The sequence below is a fragment of the Cherax quadricarinatus genome, chromosome 20, assembly GCF_038502225.1.
Source record: "Cherax quadricarinatus isolate ZL_2023a chromosome 20, ASM3850222v1, whole genome shotgun sequence".
NCBI lineage: Eukaryota > Metazoa > Arthropoda > Malacostraca > Decapoda > Parastacidae > Cherax > Cherax quadricarinatus.
In genome coordinates this window covers 17,237,498-17,257,172 of record NC_091311.1, presented here as the reverse complement: position 1 = coordinate 17,257,172, position 19,675 = coordinate 17,237,498, and the positions used below count along the sequence as shown (strand labels likewise).

At 42.8% G+C, this 19,675-nt stretch overlaps 1 protein-coding gene across 1 annotated transcript in view; it reads right to left on the bottom strand.

Annotated features, from left to right (window-relative positions):
• snRNP-U1-70K (small ribonucleoprotein particle U1 subunit 70K) overlaps window positions 1-19,675 on the bottom strand; it is a 128,086-nt gene that overhangs the window by 13,881 nt on the left and 94,530 nt on the right. Inside the window, exon 7 of the mRNA XM_070087086.1 lies at window positions 1,492-1,602. Coding sequence (XP_069943187.1) covers window positions 1,492-1,602 — 111 coding nt within the window. The remainder of the gene's footprint in view (window positions 1-1,491; window positions 1,603-19,675) is intronic.

Here is a 19,675-nt window from a genome sequence, read left to right as displayed (position 1 = left end):
AATTTTTATTCTCACAAAAAATAGAAGATTTACCGTTATGCAGACTACTACATTAGTGTAGAAATGGTATAAATAATATCAGCGCACTTGTGAAAGAATACACGTATTAGACTCACCAGTTGACGTGTATTGGACGCGTAGCATGATTTGTTTACTTTTGAACTTTGGTAAAAATTGAACATTTCTGCTACTTTGAGCTCAATTTCAAGGTACTTTTCATTGTAAAACCAGTCAAAATCATCTCAATTTCTGTAATATGTCTTCCATTCTATAAAATGAGACCAGGAAAACTAGAATACAACAATAAATACCATACGAAAATACAGTGCAAACTCGCTGTTTTAATCCAAAAACACGGTCAGTTTTTTTTTTCTCATTATGCACTGTTTGCTGCAGGATTTTTTTTATACTGTGCACACTGACCACATAGACCCATTCTTTCATATGTAGGCCTACCAGCTTTCTCTCACTAGATCTGGGGGCGCTAGAATTTAGGCGTACTAGTACATCAAAAACCCTGGTGCGTAAGCCATACTAGTACGTCCGAAACCCTGAAAGGGTTAAGAACCTAACATCTCCTTCCTACACAACCTTTACCAGAACAGTCAGGTTACAGATATATAACATAGAAGCGAAGATAAAAAAAAAACTGCATCTTAGCTTTTCCTCTCTCTCAATTTTGCAACAGAAAATATATCCACACTAGCAAACTCCTATTAGCTTCCATGATAAACAGCCAATGAAATGATACACTACAACAATAATTATGCAATGAACAGTCCCAGACTGCAGAACAGACTGCAGAACATCAAGCTTATTTTACAACTTTCCCAGCAGACATTAACACTATAACAATGACCCTCATAATTAAGTTCACAGCTATTAATTTTTTTTACCACACCAGCCATCTTCAACAGATGTAAGGTGACCCAAAAAATAAAACACGTTCATTATTATACATTCAACTGATGTCTTGCCAGAAGTGTGCTGACATCACATTACTCTCCAATCTGCGACATCCCCACCACTAATCCACACGTTTAAACATACGTAATAAACAATGGTCAATGGCAAAAATCCCACATGGAGAAGAGTAACAAAATGAACACTGGAAGGTTTATTCTGGCAGCAACTATCTTCAAGGGTTTTGACATGTTTGCTGTCTTTCATGAACATGTCCAATGACAACAATTACGAACTTCTACAGTACCAGTATTTTAATTTTCAGTGTTTTTTATAGACCTTATTCCTATGATGTTAGTTTCTGCATAAGAAGGCCCAGTATATGACAAAACTGTTGGAGCTATTATTCCCTGACCAAATAACATATGTAACCATTATGACCATATTCAACAGACCACTAAAAAGTGTGCAGTGGGCTGAAATATACAGAAAAATACTCCTCTTGTTTTGTTTTCTCCAGGTGAATTTATTTGTACACAAGCCAATGTGTCCCAATCTTTTACTCATAGAAAACTATTTACAAATTACCTGCGTGATCTTCTGCGTCTCTCTCTCGGTTCTCGTTCTCTTTCTCTGCTACGAGTGTGTCTTCTTTCACGCTCGCCACGATCACGATCAACTCGTTCCCGATCGTTACTCCTGAAAAAAAAAAAATTACTCAAAACACTGCCTACTCAAGTGCTATTTTGAACTATCACATTTAAGTTCACTTAGCAACTTTTAACCCTTAAACTGTCCAAATGTAGATCTATGTTTGTACCACTAGTGCTCCAAATGTAAATCTACATTTTATTTTTCCTGCATTCAAATTTGGCACTATTGGCCTGAGATGCCTGGTCAGCATAGAATGGGTTTTAACACTCGGTGTGCGCAGTATTAAAAAGATCTGAGAACACCAGTTCAAGTGAGTGCCAGCTAGAGCAAATAGCTTAGCAAACACCAGAGATTCACTGATGCCATGTTGTATTAACACTCCCCTTTTAAGAGGAAAGTGATGCTGACCCAGAGTTTAGTGACTGAGATGGATGTGGCCACAAGTTGTCAAGGAAATATAAAAACCTCGATAATAACCCATGTGCAACATCCTTTCCTTTCTCATACCAGTGGTAGTGCCATCCTGTCAGAATGTCCTATAACCTATGAACTAAGTAAAGAGGAATGATTCTGGAACACGTGTAACATGGCTGGAGCTCGCACACTAACTCACTCACACTCTCACTCTTTTTTTTTTTTTACATAGGGTTTGACAAGGTTAAGGACCCATGGAGAGATGTTGTCTGGTCCCACCGCCTTCGAGGTGTGTGTGTGTGTGTGTGTGTGTGTGTGTGTGTGTGTGTGTGTGTGTGTGTGTGTGTGTGTGTGTGTGTGTGTGTGTGTGTGAGAGAGAGAGAGTGTGAGAAAGAGAGTGTGAGAAAGAGAGTGTGAGAAAGAGTGTGAGAAAGAGAGTGTGAGAAAGAGAGAGTGTGAGAAAGAGAGTGTGAGAGAGTGTGAGTGTGTGAGAGAGAGTGTGAGAGTGTGTGAGAGAGTGTGAGAGAGTGTGTGAGAGTGTGTGAGAGTGTGTGAGAGTGTGTGAGTGTGTGAGAGAGTGTGTGAGTGTGTGAGAGAGTGTGTGTGTGAGAGAATGTGTGTGTGAGAGAGTGTGTGTGTGAGAGAGTGTGTGTGAGAGAGTGTGTGTGAGAGTGTGTGAGTGTGTGAGAGTGTGTGAGAGTGTGTGTGAGAGAGTGTGAGAGAGTGTGAGAGTGTGAGAGAGTGTGTGAGAGTGTGTGAGTGTGTGAGAGTGTGTGAGAGTGTGAGAGAGTGTGAGAGTGAGTGTGAGAGAGTGTGAGAGTGTGAGAGAGAGTGTGTGAGAGTGTGAGAGTGTGTGAGTGTGAGAGAGAGAGTGTGTGAGAGAGAGTGTGTGAGAGAGTGTGTGAGAGAGTGTGTGAGAGAGTGTGTGAGAGAGTGTGTGAGAGAGAGTGTGAGTGAGAGAGAGTGTGAGAGAGAGTGTGTGAGAGAGTGTGTGAGAGAGTGTGTGAGTGTGTGAGAGTGTGTGTGAGAGTGTGTGTGTGTGAGAGAGAGAGCGTGTGAGAGAGAGAGGCAAATGTAGTCCCTGTTGACAAAAAGAAGAGCAGAGCAGAAATCAGCAACTACAGACCAGTGTCACTCCTGTCAATCACTGGTAAGATCCTTGAGACAATAATCTCAAGACAAATGACAGATTTTTTTGACTACCACTCACTACTTTGTGATCGTCAATATGGCTTCAGGAAAGGTTACTCTGCTGATGATCTGTTGTTAAACCTCTCCACTAAGTGGCACCAGTCACTGGATGAATCCAAAGTCAGCCGTGTGGTAGCAATGGTCATTGCTGGTGCTATCGACCGGGTGTGGCACCAGGGCCTCTTAGCAAAACTTCAAGCACTGGGAATTGCAGGCTCTACGCTATGTCTCCTCAGTGATTACCTTCATGGTAGATCTCTAAGTGTAGTTCTCAATGGAACGGAATCAGCAAGACATCCTATTGGGGCAAGTGTTCCACAAGGAAGCGTGCTGGGACCATTGTTATGGAATGTCTACTTCAACGACCTTCTTCATCTCATCCCAGAATCACACTGACATTCACTTATCCAAGAAAAGAAATGCCAGCTGCTCTAAGATACATCAATCACCAGCTGAGAGCTATATCAGCTTGGGGAAATAGATGGCAAGTAACATTTGCACCTGAGAAAACGCAAATGATGATCGTCTCTAGGCACCATGATGGTAATGCTGGTGCAGAAGTAAGGATGAATGGGAGGGTGTTGGCACCTGGAGAAGAAGTTGATATCCTTGGGGTGAAATTTGACTCCAAACTAACCATGAAGAACCATGTTGTAAATCTTGTAAACAAGGCAGCCAGGAAGCTTACAGCACTTTGCCGTATCTCGCATCTACTTGACAGTAGGGGTTGCAAGATTCTGTACGAGGCACAAGTATGCTCACACCTTGAGTATGCTCCGCTTTCTTGGTTTGCCTGCCCCCCCCTCTCATCTGCGACTGCTTGACAGAGTAGAGAACAGAGCAAGACGTCTCATCTCTCGCCTGGACCCATCCTGGATAGATCTGTCATTTCAGCAGAGCCTTCAACATAGGAGGGATGTGGGTGGCCTTACTGTTATGTACAAGGCCAATATTGTCAAAGTACCACACTTGGATCCACTTCAAGACAGCGTGAAACCAGCTTTTATGCCACAAGACAGGCAGAAAGCAGCAACTTCACTCTGGCTGTACCCTTCTCCAGAACGTCACTCCATCTGAGATCATAAATACCCAGGATGATTCGAGTATGGAACACATTCGTACAGCATAATGATGTCAACGAGATAAAGTCAGTTGATCAAATGAAAATGCTGGCACACAGATGGCTCCAATTTCATCCTGTTCCCTACTTGTATGTCTCATAACAATAAAAATACTTTCAAATGAGCTGATGTAGGTAACAGCTCTTAGCTTGCCAATAAAGTTAGGAATCTTTAACCTGTAAATAGCTTGTCAATAAAGATAGGGATCCTTAAAGAGGGAGCAGAGATATTGAGTGAGCCGTTAACAAAGATCTTCAACGCATCATTTGAAACTGGGCAACTCCCTGAGGTACGGAAAATGGCAAATGTAGTCCCAATTTTTAAAAAGGGAGACAGACATGAGGCACTAAACTACAGACCTGTATCACTAACGTGTATAGTATGCAAGGTCATGGAGAAGATCATCAGGAGGAGAGTGGTGGAGCACCTGGAAAGAAACAAGTGTATAATTGACAACCAGCACGGTTTCAGGGAAGGAAAATCCTGTGTCACAAACCTACTAGAGTTTTATGACAAGGTGACAGAAGTACGACAAGAGAGAGAGGGGTGGATCGATTGCATATTTTTGGACTGCAAAAAGGCCTTCGACACAGTTCCTCACAAGAGGTTACTGCAAAAGCTAGAGGATCAGGCACACATAACAGGAAAGGCACTGCAATGGATCAGAGAATACCTGACAGGGAGGCAACAACGAGTCATGGTACGCGACGAGGTGTCAGAGTGGGCGCCTGTGACAAGCGGGGTTCCACAGGGGTCAGTCCTAGAACCTGTGCTGTTCTTGGTATATGTGAACGACATAACAGAAGGGATAGACTCAGAAGTGTCCTTGTTTGCAGATGATGCGAAGTTAATGAGAAGAATCAAATCGGATGAGGATCAGGCAGGACTACAAAGAGACCTGGACAGGCTACAAGCCTGGTCCAGCAACTGGCTCCTTGAATTTAACCCTGCGAAATGCGAAGTCATGAAGATTGGGGAAGGGCAAAGAAGACCGCAGACACAATATAGTTTAGATGGCCAAAGACTGCAAACCTCACTCAAGGAAAAAGATCTGGGGGTGAGTATAACACCGAGCATATCTCCTGAGGCGCACATCAATCAGATAACTGCTGCAGCATACGGGCGCCTGGCAAACCTACGGATAGCGTTCTGATACATCAGTAAGGATTCGTTTAAGACTCTGTATACCATTTACATCAAGCCCATACTGGAGTATGTAACACCAGTTTGGAATCCACACCTAGTCAAGCACGTCAAGAAATTAGAGAAAGTGCAAAGGTTTGCAACAAGACTAGTCCCAGAGCTACGGGGATTGTCCTACGAAGAAAGGTTGAGGGAAATTGGCCTGACGACACTGGAGGACAGGAGGGTCAGGGGAGACATGATAACGACATATAAAATACTGCGCGGAATAGACAAGGTGGACAAAGACGGGATGTTCCAGAGAAGGGACACAGACACAAGAGGTCACAATTGGAAGTTGAAAACTCAGATGAATCAATGGGATGTTAGGAAGTATTTCTTCAGTCATAGAGTAGTCAGGCCGTGGAATAGCCTAGAAAGTGACGTAGTGGAGGCGGGAACCATACATAGTTTTAAGGCGAGGTATGATAGAGCTCATGGGGCAGGGAGAGAGAGGACCTAGTATCAATCAGCAAAGAGGCGGGGCCAGGAGCTGTGACTCGACCCCTGCAACCACAAATAGGTGAGTACACACACACACACACACACACACACACACACACACATACACACACACACACACACAACTAGGTGAGTACACACGTGAAGCAGTATCGCTGAATAGTGCTCCCAGGATTTAGCATTCTAGTGGTTGTCCTAAGATATTATTAGCGGTCATCGTATGTGAGTGAATCAGTGAACATACCTACAAGAGTGTAATAGCTTTCAAGAGTGCGAATAATGTGATAAGATCAAGAATGTTACAATTTAAATTTGAATGAATGGTGAGTGAGGGAGGGTAGCAGTCAGCTGATCAGGCTGCTGGCTGCAGTGTTGACACAAAATATCCAAACAGTTAATTGGGTTAACGGTGTGACCTAAAATATTAACAAATACATATGTTGGTTGGTTATAGCAGCAGTGTAGTGATAACGTCATAAATGAGTGATTAAGTAAATACTGAAAGTAAGAAAAAATTAGTCAATCCCCAGCTGTCAGATTTGTTACGACCAATACTGTACTAAGAAGAGTGAATACCAAGTCTTAAAAGAAAAAGAAAATAAAAACTTGAATGCATGATAAAGTTCCTGAAGGAGTTACAAAGTGAAGGAGTTGATAGCAGCCAACCAGCAGGAACCTTCATTGTTGTGCAGACGACATCACTTGCCTATGTGTGGTTAATTTTGGTTAGTGTCTAAAGTCTCAGTGTCTCGTCCTGCTGGTTGTATGCTATACCATCACTCTCCCTAACTTTCAGTACCAGGAGATAGATAGTGGTAACCCTGATAATGCTTAGTAAATTATCTAAATATCTCCAGGTAAACTCCAGAAGAGTTGTGTAGCCTAGTGACCCCCCCCCCCCTTTCTGACAGCGACAAGCTAGTAAACAAGTACGCACATACAAACACACGTGTTCACCAGTAATTATTATTATAATAAACATTAGTATATATTAATAAGGAATTGAGTGAGAAAAAATAATCCTACAATCTTCAAAAAAAGCAACGTAGCCTAGTGTGCAAAGATCTGGGCCGGGAGAGTACCGGTGAACCAAGAACAATAACAAATAGTGTTAACGTGACCCCACCCTCTTTTTCAAAGAACGACTAGCTAGTAAACACACACACACAAACACAGGAATGAGGAACTACCTGAACGGGGTTCAGTGGGACAGAGAACTGGCAGGGAAACCAGTTAATGAGATGATGGAATATGTAGCAATAAAATGCAAGGAGGCTGAGGAGAGGTTTGTACCCAAGGGTAACAGGAGTAATGAAAAAGCCAGGATGAGCCCATGGTTTACCCAAAGGTGCAGGGAGGCAAAAACCAAGTGTGCTAGGGAATGGAAGAAATATAGAAGGCAAAGGACCCAGGAGAATAAGGAGAACAGTCGTAGAGCCAGAAATGAATATGCACAGATAAGAAGGGAGGCCCAAAGACAATATGAAAATGACATAGCAGCGAAAGCCAAATCTGACCCGAAACTGTTGTACAGCCACATCAGGAGGAAAACAACAGTCAAGGACCAGGTAATCAGGCTAAGGAAGGAAGGAGGAGAGACAACAGGAAATGACCGGGAAGTATGTGAAGAACTCAACAAGAGATTCAAAGAAGTGTTCACAGAGGAGACAGAAGGGACTCCAGAAAGACGGAGAGGTGGGGCACACCACCAAGTGCTGGACACAGTGCACACAACCGAGGAAGAAGTGAAGAGGCTTCTGAGTGAGCTAGATACCTCAAAGGCAATGGGGCCAGATAACATCTCCCCATGGGTATTGAGAGAGGGAGCAGAGGCGCTATGTGTACCCCTAACAACAATATTCAATACATCTATCGAAACAGGGAGATTGCCTGAGGCATGGAAGACAGCAAATGTAGTCCCAATCTTTAAAAAAGGAGACAGACATGAAGCATTAAACTACAGACCAGTGTCACTGACATGTATAGTATGCAAAATCATGGAGAAGATTATCAGGAGAAGAGTGGTGGAACACCTAGAAAGGAATGATCTCATCAACAGCAGCCAGCATGGTTTCAGGGACGGGAAATCCTGTGTCACAAACCTACTGGAGTTCTATGACATGGTGACAGCAGTAAGACAAGAGAGAGAGGGGTGGGTGGATTGCATTTTCTTGGACTGCAAGAAGGCGTTTGACACAGTTCCACACAAGAGATTGGTGCAAAAACTGGAGGACCAAGCAGGGATAACAGGGAAGGCACTACAATGGATCAGGGAATACTTGTCAGGAAGACAGCAGCGAGTCATGGTACGTGGCGAGGTGTCAGAGTGGGCACCTGTGACCAGCGGGGTCCCGCAGGGGTCAGTCCTAGGACCAGTGCTGTTTCTGGTATTTGTGAACGACATGACGGAAGGAATAGACTCTGAGGTGTCCCTGTTTGCAGATGACGTGAAGTTGATGAGAAGAATACACTCGATCGAAGACCAGGCAGAACTACAAAGGGATCTGGACAGGCTGCAGAACCTGGTCCAGCAATTGGCTCCTGGAGTTCAATCCCACCAAGTGCAAAGTCATGAAGATTGGGGAAGGGCAAAGAAGGCCGCAGACGGAGTACAGTCTAGGGGGTCAGAGACTACAAACCTCACTCAAGGAAAAAGATCTTGGGGTGAGTATAACACCAGGCACATCTCCTGAAGCGCACATCAACCAAATAACTGCTGCAGCATATGGGCGCCTAGCAAACCTCAGAACAGCATTCCGACATCTTAATAAGGAATCGTTCAGGACCCTGTACACCGTGTACGTTAGGCCCATATTGGAGTATGCGGCACCAGTTTGGAACCCACACCTAGCCAAGCACGTAAAGAAACTAGAGAAAGTGCAAAGGTTTGCAACAAGACTAGTCCCAGAGCTAAGAGGTATGTCCTACGAGGAGAGGTTAAGGGAAATCAACCTGACGACACTGGAGGACAGGAGAGATAGGGGGGACATGATAACGACATACAAAATACTGAGAGGAATTGACAAGGTGGACAAAGACAGGATGTTCCAGAGATTGGACACAGTAACAAGGGGACACAGTTGGAAGCTAAAGACACAGATGAATCACAGGGATGTTAGGAAGTATTTCTTCAGCCACAGAGTAGTCAGTAAGTGGAATAGTTTGGGAAGCGATGTAGTGGAGGCAGGATCCATACATAGCTTTAAGCAGAGGTATGATAAAGCTCACGGCTCAGGGAGAGTGACCTAGTAGCGATCAGTGAAGAGGCGGGGCCAGGAGCTCGGACTCGACCCCCGCAACCTCAACTAGGTGAGTACAACTAGGTGAGTACAAGTGTACACAGTAAATATTATATAGTATATATTAGTGTATATTAATAAGGAACTGATTTTGAAAAAATTTTATAATCTTCAAAAGAGTAGCGTAGCCTAGTGTGCCCACGTACACACACATCCACATACGCACCCACACCCACACAAACCTAACCAAACACATTAGCTCATAAATCCCCCCACCACACACACACACATTTTTACGATAAGCTGAAGCAGCTAGAACATCCCAACAGGATAAAAACAAAATGGGCTCTCAAAAGGGAGGACATAAACGCAAGGGAACCGATGATGGCTGGTCGGAAAAGGAAGAATGGGTAGAACGGCTCAAGAACAAAATGGAACAACAATGGGAGAAAAGGTTAAACGAGCTTTGCAATAACATGTTAAGAGCAAATATCTGCAGAGAGCAAGAAGTGGGAATCATGAGCTGTAGTAGCTGAGGCAAAGATACAGAGATTGGAGAAAGAAATGTATGTGCTGAAGCAGGATCTAAAGATGAGGTCCGAAAGGAGCAAGATGACTGAAATGGGAACATCAGCAGGCAGCAAGGGGACTGAAGGAGGGGATGGATCTAAGCAGTCTTTTGCAGCAGTAATATCAGGCCATCATGGTGTCTGGGAGATGATTAGGGAAACAGCAAAGGAGATGCTTAAATCAGATCCAGAGATACAGAGGGAAAAGAAATGAGAAGAGGAGAGGGAGAGGTCAATAATTATTCATGGGCTTCAGGAGGCTGAAGGGCAGACCTATGATGAAAGAAAGCATTGGGAGAAAACAGAGATTAAGAACATCATTGCAATAACAGGAGAGAGGGATATGTCTCAGGTAGAAAATTTTCACAGACTTGGGGGGTATTCGAGGGAAAAAAATCGACCAATCAGATTGACATTCAAGACAGATGTGGTACGGAACAGGATACTACAACAGAAACCACTGTTAAAGGACTCTCCAGATTATCAAAAAGTGTTCCTCAATCGAGACAGAACACGAAAGGAAAGGGAACAACTGAAAGTGAGAGCAAGACAGAACCAATGGAAGGAAAGAGACAGGACAGGCAACGACAGACAGGAAAACTCAGCCTTTGGGGAAACATCAAACACAAATGCTTACAGAAACCTCTCAACCCCTGTCACCACATATCAACCAAACACAGTAAACAGAAACGAACCTCACTCCATAGCCACCACCCCCCTAAGCACTAATTCCACAGTCACAGCAGCCTCCCATAATATTGTGCCCTGCCTCCCACCCTCCCAGCCTGCACCTTCCTCTTCCATCTCCCAAAATACAGTAATGGAAAGGAAGCTAAAGGTATGGTACACCAATGCAGATGGAATAACAAATAAGAGTGAAGAGTGGCAAGAACGCATCATTGATGCATCACCTGACATTATAGCACTAACAGAGACAAAACTTACAGGGATGATAACAGATGCAATTTTTCCACCTGGATATCAGATTATGAGGAAAGAGAGAGAACAGAGGAAGGGGAGGAGTAGCATTGCTCATAAAAAACTGTGGAGTTTTGAGGAGATGGGAGGAATGGAAAGAAGGGAAACAGACGGCTTCATTGTAGGAACACTTCAGACTGGTGGTCCAAAGGTGATGATAGCAGCGATGTATAACCCACCACTTAACAGCAGGAGAACAAGAGAAGAGTATGATGTGTGCAATAGGGCAATGGTGGATACACTAGCTGAAGTGGCCAGGAGGACTCATATGGGTAGGACAAAATTGCCTATAATGGGGGATTTCAATCATAAAGAGATTGACTGGGAAAACCTAGAGCCACATGGAGGACCAGAAACATGGAGGGCTAAGATGTTGGAGACTGTATTGGAGAACTTCATGCATCAACATGTTAGGGATACAACCAGAGAGAGAGAGGAGAGGATGTTGCAGCAAAGCTGGATCTCATATTCATCTTGAATAGTTCAGACATAAGGGATATCACCCACGAAAGACCCCTTGGCGCTAGTGATCATGATGTCCTGAGTTTTGAATATCTTGTTGAGTTAACAGTGGAGAATGCAGTAGCATGAGAACAAAGAGAGAAACCAAACTTCAAAAAGGGGACTACATAGGAATGAGAAGCTTCCTGCATGAAGTGCAGTGGGAAAGAGAACTAGACGGAAAGACAGTAAATGAAATGATGGAAATAGTAACCACTAAGTGCAGGGAGGCAGAGGAAAGGTTCATACCAATGGGCAACAGAAAAAATGATAAGACCTGAGTGAGCCCATGGTTTAATTGGATGTGTAAAGAGGCCAAAGCCAAGTGTGCGAGAGCATAGAAAAGGTATAGAAGGCAAAGGACTCAAGAAAACAAGGAGATGAGCAGAAGAACCAGAAACGAATATGCAAGGATAAGGAGAGAGGCCGAGAGGCAATACGAGAATGACATAGCATCAAAAGCCAAATCTGAACCAAAGTTGTTATACAGTCACATTAGGAGAAAAACAACAGTCAAGGACCAGGTAATCAGGCTGAGGAAAGAAGGAGGGGAGCTCACGAAGAGTGACCAAGAAGTATGTGATGAACTAAACAAAAGATTTAGAGAAGTATTCACAATAGAGTCAGGAATGCTTCCAGCAAACTGTGGAGGTATGGTGCACCAGCAGGCACTGGACACAATACACATAACCAAGGTAGAGGTGAAGAAACTGCTAGAGGAACTCGATACCTCAAAGGCAGTGGGCCCAGATAACATATCTCCATGGATACTAAGAGAGGGAGCAGAGGAACTGTGTGTGCCATTAGCAGCAATCTTCAGTAAATCTTTCGAAACAGGGCAGTTGCCTGAGGCATGGAAGACAGCACATGTAGTTCCAATTTTTAAGAAAGGGGACAGACAGGTAGCATTAAACTACAGACCAGTGTCACTGACTTGTATAGTATGTAAAGTCATGGAAAAGATTATCAGGAGAAAAGTAGTGGAACACACTGAAAAGATTGGGCTCATACATGACAGCCAGCATGGCTTCAGAGATGGGAAATCCTGTGTCACAAATTTACTTGAGTTCTACGATAAGGTAACAGAAGCAAGACATGAGAGAGAGAGATGGGTAGATTGCATCTTCTTAGATTGCAAGAAGGCTTTTGACACCGTACCACACAAGAGACTGGTGCAAAAATTAGAGGAGCAGGCAGGAATGGATCAGGGAATACCTGACAGGAAGGAAACGTGTGTTGGTACGTGATGAAGTGTCGGAGTGGGCGAATGTGTCGAGTGGGGTCCCACAAGGGTCAGTCTTAGGCCCGGTGCCATTTCTTGTATACGTGAATGACATGGTGGAAGGAATAGATTCTGAAGTGTCACTGTTCGCTGATGATGTGAAACTGATGAGGAGAATACAAGTGGGAGAGGATCAGTTAAGATTACAAGGGGATCTGGACAAACTACAAGTATGGTCTGACAAATGGCTCCTGGAGTTTAACCCCAGTAAGTTTAAGGTCATGAAGATTGAGGAAGGACACAGAAGACAGCAGACGGAGTACAGGTTAGGAAACCAACAGCTGCAAATGTCAGTTAAAGAAAAGGATCTTGGGGTAAGCATCATAACGAACATGTCCCCTGAGGCACACATCAATCAAATAACTGCTGCAGCATATGGGAGATTGGCAAACCTGAGATTGGCGTTTAAACATCTGAGTAAGGAGTCATTCACGACATTGTACACAGAGTACGTAAGGCCTATACTGGAATATGCAGCGCCAGTATGGAACCCTCACTTAGTCAAACACGTCAAGAAATTGGAGAAAGTGCAAAAATTTGCAACACGATTAGTCCCGGAACTGAGGGGTACGACTTATGAGGAGAGGTTAAGGGAACTCAACCTGATGACACTAGAGGATAGGAGGGATAGAGGGGACATGATAACAACGTATAAAATACTAAGAGGCATTGACAACGTGGACAAGGATCGAATGTTTCAGAGATGGGATACAGAAACAAGGGGACACAATTGGAAACTGAAAACCCAGGTGAGTCATAGGGATGTTAGGAAGTATTTCTTTAGCCTTAGAGTTGTCAGGAACTGGAATAATCTGGAGAGTGAAGTAGAGGAAGCAAGTTCCATAAATAGCTTTAAGAAGAGGTATGACAAATATCATGGAGCAGGGAGAGAGTGAATTAGTATCGACCAGTGAAGAGGCGGGGCTAGGAGCTATGACTCGACCCCTACAACCACATATAGGCGAGTACATATAGGTGAGTGTACACACACACACACACACACAGGTAAACATAAGTACAGTTATCACACACAGTGTAAATTACCTAGGATAACCCAAAATATCCAGTGCTATACACTGTGCTTGTAGAAATAAGGTATATAAGCATGACTGGCAAGTAATACCATGTTCACTTGATCAGGAATCAGATGTGACTGCATCATATGTAATAACTATTGGTTCATGAGCCTCTCTGATACAGACACACAAGCAGACAGAAAGACAGACACACACAGGCAGACAGAAAGACACATACACAGGCAGACAGAAAGACATACACAGGCAGACAGAGACATGTTTGTGTGTAACAGTGAAAACAAACAAAGCCAGGGGTTCCCTGCAGTAATGCACGATCATCAAGTGTCAAACCACTGCTGCACTGTCACCAGTTTCACAACACTCAGTCTTACACCATGCTTCAAGGAGTTTCATATATGTACAGTGGACCCCTGGATTACGTTGCCATCGGAATAAGTAATATTCGGAATAAGTAACATTTTCTCGTCAAAATATTGGCTCGGTGAACATATTCGGAATAAGTAACATTTTCTCGTCAAAATATTGGCTCGGTGAACATCACTGAACTCGGTGTAAGTCGTTCATTTGGAACATGTCTGCGCGGCCCAGACACTCCATGTACAGCCAGTGTGCCCTTGTTTACCAGCCAGTGAGGACAATCCCACGCGTTCATATGATACATTTTTGTATTATTCCATTTTTTTAGTGCTTGTAACTGCTAAATAAGCCACCATGGGCCCAAAGAAAGCTTCCAGTGCAGCAGGAGTTGATAAGGGCTATAGCACCAGCCAGCAATAAAGTGTAGCATTAACAGTGTAGCAAGTAAGTTTAGCAATTAATCGACAGAAAAAGGACAGCATGAAACTGACTTCTCCATTGTTGTTGGAGGTATATAGGGCTACTAACACCACCGCCTTCACCACCACTATGTAAGGCTTATCTTTCAGTGGCCCTTATACACCCAACAACAAACAACACACCACCACTCGTGAAATTCTTAATGCCATATTTTATTCATTCTAGAGTATATATCATGTTTCTATGTTATTAATATTGCTTATTATGTCATATTAGATGAATTGTGCTAGATAATTAAGATAGACAAGATAGTCCTTCGATAAGCATACTGAAGGACTATCTTGTCCTGTCTCCCAACACAGTTCCTAACATACGCCAGAAACAGACCTCTCTGGAACACTTTTTAGAGCGACAAGGGACCAGTGACTCAAGCTGGTTCTAGTGGCATTAAAAAACAAAGGAGAAAAGTAACCCAGGATAAGGACTTGGTACATGAAGTCTTTATGGAAGGGGATTCTCCTTCCAAACAATTGTAAACTCCTCCATCCTCTCCCCCCCTCCCATCTTCCATACATCACCATGTCTTCAATAAAGGTAAGTGTGATGTTATTATTGTTTTATTCTTCATGTATCATTGTTTTCTGTGTAGGTAAATGTATATTTCATGGAGAAAACACTTTTTTTAATACTTTTGGCTGTCTGAAATGGATTAATTGGATTTCCATTATTTCTTATGGGGAAAATTAATTCGGAACAAGTCTCACTCTCTGGAACGGATTAATTACGTAATCCGGGGGTCCACTGTATGCTTCATGTCTAAAACATTGCTGGTACCTATAAATACTTTGTATATATTTCCAGATTGCTGGTTTCTTTTTCTGTCTCATAAACACGCTAGATAACAGGGATATCTTGCTACTCCTACTTACACTTTGGTCACACTTCACAGACACGCACATGCATATACAGTAGACCCCCGCTTAACGATCACCTCCAAATGCGACCAATTATGTAAGTGCGTTTGTACGTGTATGTTTGGGGGTCTGAAATGGACTAATCTACTTCACAATATTCCTTATGGGAAAAAATTCGGTCAGTACTGGCACCTGAACATACTACTGGAATGAAAAAAGTTCGTTAACCGGGGGTCCACTGTATATATATACATACATCTAGGTTTTTCTCCTTTTTCTAAATAGCTCTTGTTCTTTTTTATTTCTTCCGTAAGCCATGCGTGACGTATGAGGCGACTAAAATGCCGGGAGCAATGGGCTAGTAACCCCTTCTCCTGTATACATTTACTAAAAAAGAGAAGAAGAAAAACTTTATAAAACTGGGATGCTTAAATGTGCGTGGATGTAGTGCGGATGACAAGAAACAGATGATTGCTGATGTTATGAATGAAAAGAAGTTGGATGTCCTGGCTCTAAGCGAAACAAACCTGAAGGGGGTAGGAGAGTTTCAGTGGGGGGAAATAAATGGGATTAAATCTGGAGTATCTGAGAGAGTTAGAGCAAAGGAAGGGGTAGCAGTAATGTTAAATGATCAGTTATGGAAGGAGAAAAGAGAATATGAATGTGTAAATTCAAGAATTATGTGGATTAAAGTAAAGGTTGGATGCGAGAAGTGGGTCATAATAAGCGTGTATGCACCTGGAGAAGAGAGGAATGCAGAGGAGAGAGAGAGATTTTGGGAGATGTTAAGTGAATGTATAGGAGCCTTTGAACCAAGTGAGAGAGTAATTGTGGTAGGGGACCTGAATGCTAAAGTAGGAGAAACTTTTAGAGAGGGTGTGGTAGGTAAGTTTGGGGTGCCAGGTGTAAATGATAATGGGAGCCCTTTGATTGAACTTTGTATAGAAAGGGGTTTAGTTATAGGTAATATATTTTAAGAAAAAGAGGATAAATAAGTATACACGATATGATGTAGGGCGAAATGACAGTAGTTTGTTGGATTATGTATTGGTAGATAAAAGACTGTTGAGTAGACTTCAGGATGTACATGTTTATAGAGGGGCCACAGATATATCAGATCACTTTCTAGTTGTAGCTACACTGAGAGTAAAAGGTAGATGGGATACAAGGAGAATAGAAGCATAAGGGAAGAGAGAGGTGAAGGTTTATAAACTAAAAGAGGAGGCAGTTAGGGTAAGATATAAACAGCTATTGGAGGATAGATGGGCTAATGAGAGCATAGGCAATGGGGTCGAAGAGGTATGGGGTAGGTTTAAAAATGTAGTGTTAGAGTGTTCAGCAGAAGTTTGTGGTTACAGGAAAGTGGGTGCAGGAGGGAAGAGGAGCGATTGGTGGAATAATGATGTAAAGAGAGTAGTAAGGGAGAAAAAGTTAGCATATGAGAAGTTTTTACAAAGTAGAAGTGATGCAAGGAGGGAAGAGTATATGGAGAAAAAGAGAGAGGTTAAGAGAGTGGTGAAGCAATGTAAAAAGAGAGCAAATGAGAGAGTGGGTGAGATGTTATCAACAAATTTTGTTGAAAATAAGAAAAAGTTTTGGAGTGAGATTAACAAGTTAAGAAAGCCTAGAGAACAAATGGATTTGTCAGTTAAAAATAGGAGAGGAGAGTTATTAAATGGAGAGTTAGAGGTATTGGGAAGATGGAGGGAATATTTTGAGGAATTGTTAAATGTTGATGAAGATAGGGAAGCTGTGATTTCGTGTATAGGGCAAGGAGGAATAACATCTTGTAGGAGTGAGGAAGAGCCAGTTGTGAGTGTGGGGGAAGTTCGTGAGGCAGTAGGTAAAATGAAAGGGGGTAAGGCAGCCGGGATTGATGGGATAAAGATAGAAATGTTAAAAGCAGGTGGGGATATAGTTTTGGAGTGGTTGGTGCAATTATTTAATAAATGTATGGAAGAGGGTAAGGTACCTAGTGATTGGCAGAGAGCATGCATAGTTCCTTTGTATAAAGGCAAAGGGGATAAAAGAGAGTGCAAAAATTATAGGGGGATAAGTCTGTTGAGTGTACCTGGTAAAGTGTATGGTAGAGTTATAATTGAAAGAATTAAGAGTAAGACGGAGAATAGGATAGCAGATGAACAAGGAGGCTTTAGGAAAGGTAGGGGGTGTGTGGACCAGGTGTTTACAGTGAAACATATAAGTGAACAGTATTTAGATAAGGCTAAAGAGGTCTTTGTGGCATTTATGGATTTGGAAAAGGTGTATGACAGGGTGGATAGGGGGGCAATGTGGCAGATGTTGCAAGTGTATGGTGTAGGAGGTAGGTTACTGAAAGCAGTGAAGAGTTTTTACGAGGATAGTGAGGCTCAAGTTAGAGTATGTAGGAAAGAGGGAAATTTTTTCACAGTAAAAGTAGGCCTTAGACAAGGATGTGTGATGTCACCGTGGTTGTTTAATATATTTATAGATGGGGTTGTAAGAGAAGTAAATGCGAGGGTCTTGGCAAGAGGCGTGGAGTTAAGAGATAAAGAATCACACACAAAGTGGGAGTTGTCACAGCTGCTCTTTGCTGATGACACTGTGCTCTTGGGAGATTCTGAAGAGAAGCTGCAGAGATTGGTGGATGAATTTGGTAGGGTGTGCAAAAGAAGAAAATTAAAGGTGAATACAGGAAAGAGTAAGGTTATGAGGATAACAAAAAGATTAGGTGATGAAAGATTGAATATCAGATTGGAGGGAGAGAGTATGGAGGAGGTGAACGTATTCAGATATTTGGGAGTGGACGTGTCAGCGGATGGGTCTATGAAAGATGAGGTGAATCATAGAATTGATGAGGGAAAAAGAGTGAGTGGTGCACTTAGGAGTCTGTGGAGACAAAGAACTTTGTCCTTGGAGGCAAAGAGGGGAATGTATGAGAGTATAGTTTTACCAATGCTCTTATATGGGTGTGAAGCGTGGGTGATGAATGTTGCAGCGAGGAGAAGGCTGGAGGCAGTGGAGATGTCATGTCTGAGGGCAATGTGTGGTGTGAATATAATGCAGAGAATTCGTAGTTTGGAAGTTAAGAGGAGGTGCGGGATTACCAAAACTGTTGTCCAGAGGGCTGAGGAAGGGTTGTTGAGGTGGTTCGGACATGTAGAGAGAATGGAGCGAAACAGAATGACTTCAAGAGTGTATCAGTCTGTAGTGGAAGGAAGGCGGGGTAGGGGTCGGCCTAGGAAGGGTTGGAGGGAGGGGGTAAAGGAGGTTTTGTGTGCGAGGGGCTTGGACTTCCAGCAGGCATGCGTGAGCGTGTTTGATAGGAGTGAATGGAGACAAATGGTTTTTAATACTTGACGTGCTGTTGGAGTGTGAGCAAAGTAACATTTATGAAGGGATTCAGGGAAATCGGCAGGCCGGACTTGAGTCCTGGAGATGGGAAGTACAGTGCCTGCACTCTGAAGGAGGGGTTGCAGTTTAAAAACTAGTGTAAAGCACCCTTCTGGCAAGACAGTGATGGAGTGAATGATGGTGAAAGTTTTTCTTTTTCGGGCCACCCTGCCTTGGTGGGAATCGGCCAGTGTGATAATAAAAAATAATAAATAATAACAATAGTAAATGACCAACACAGGTGAAAATGTTCACCTGTCAGTGTGTTTGTGACTGAGTATATTTTCAGTACCTAATATAAGTGTCAGAACAAAGATTGGCAATGAAATCACAAGAACTACAGTGGTCCCTCGTTTTTCGTAGTTAATCTGTTCCTGGAGTTGCTACTATTATCGAAATGTACGATTTTCGAATCAATTTTCCCCATAAGAAATAATGTAAATACAATTAATCTGTTCCTGACACCCAGAGGTATTAAAACAAAAAAAATTTTTACATGAAATATACATGTAGTACATAAACAATACAATGGGAAATGATGAATGAAACATTAACAGCATAACACTTACCTTTATTGGAGATTCTTCTTAGTGTATGGGAGACTGGAGGAGGAGAGAGAGATTGGATTGTTTACAGTTTGGAAGGGGAATCCCCTTCCAGCAACACCTCAGGTACCGATTGCTTTTCTGGGGTTGCTTCTCTTCTCTGTTTCTTAATGGCACTAGGACCAGCTTGAGAGTCACTGGAGCCCTGTCTTGCAAAATAGCTGTGGAGAGAGCTCTGTTTCTGGCGTCTCTTTAACACTTCCCTAAAATGGCCCAAGACTTTGTCACTGTACATGTTGCCAACATGGCTTGCAGCAACCTTGTCAGGGTGATGTTTCTCCATAAATCTTTCCACTTGTGCCACTTTCATATTGTTCAATGATGTTTTTCTTAAATTCAATCGTATTTCTCACCTTCTTTACCACAGGCTTGGCACTAGGAGCTTTCTTTGGAGCCATGGTAGCTTATTTAGTATTTGCAAGCATTAAAATGAGTGGAATATTATGAAATATTTCGTAGGAGCATGTGAGGGGA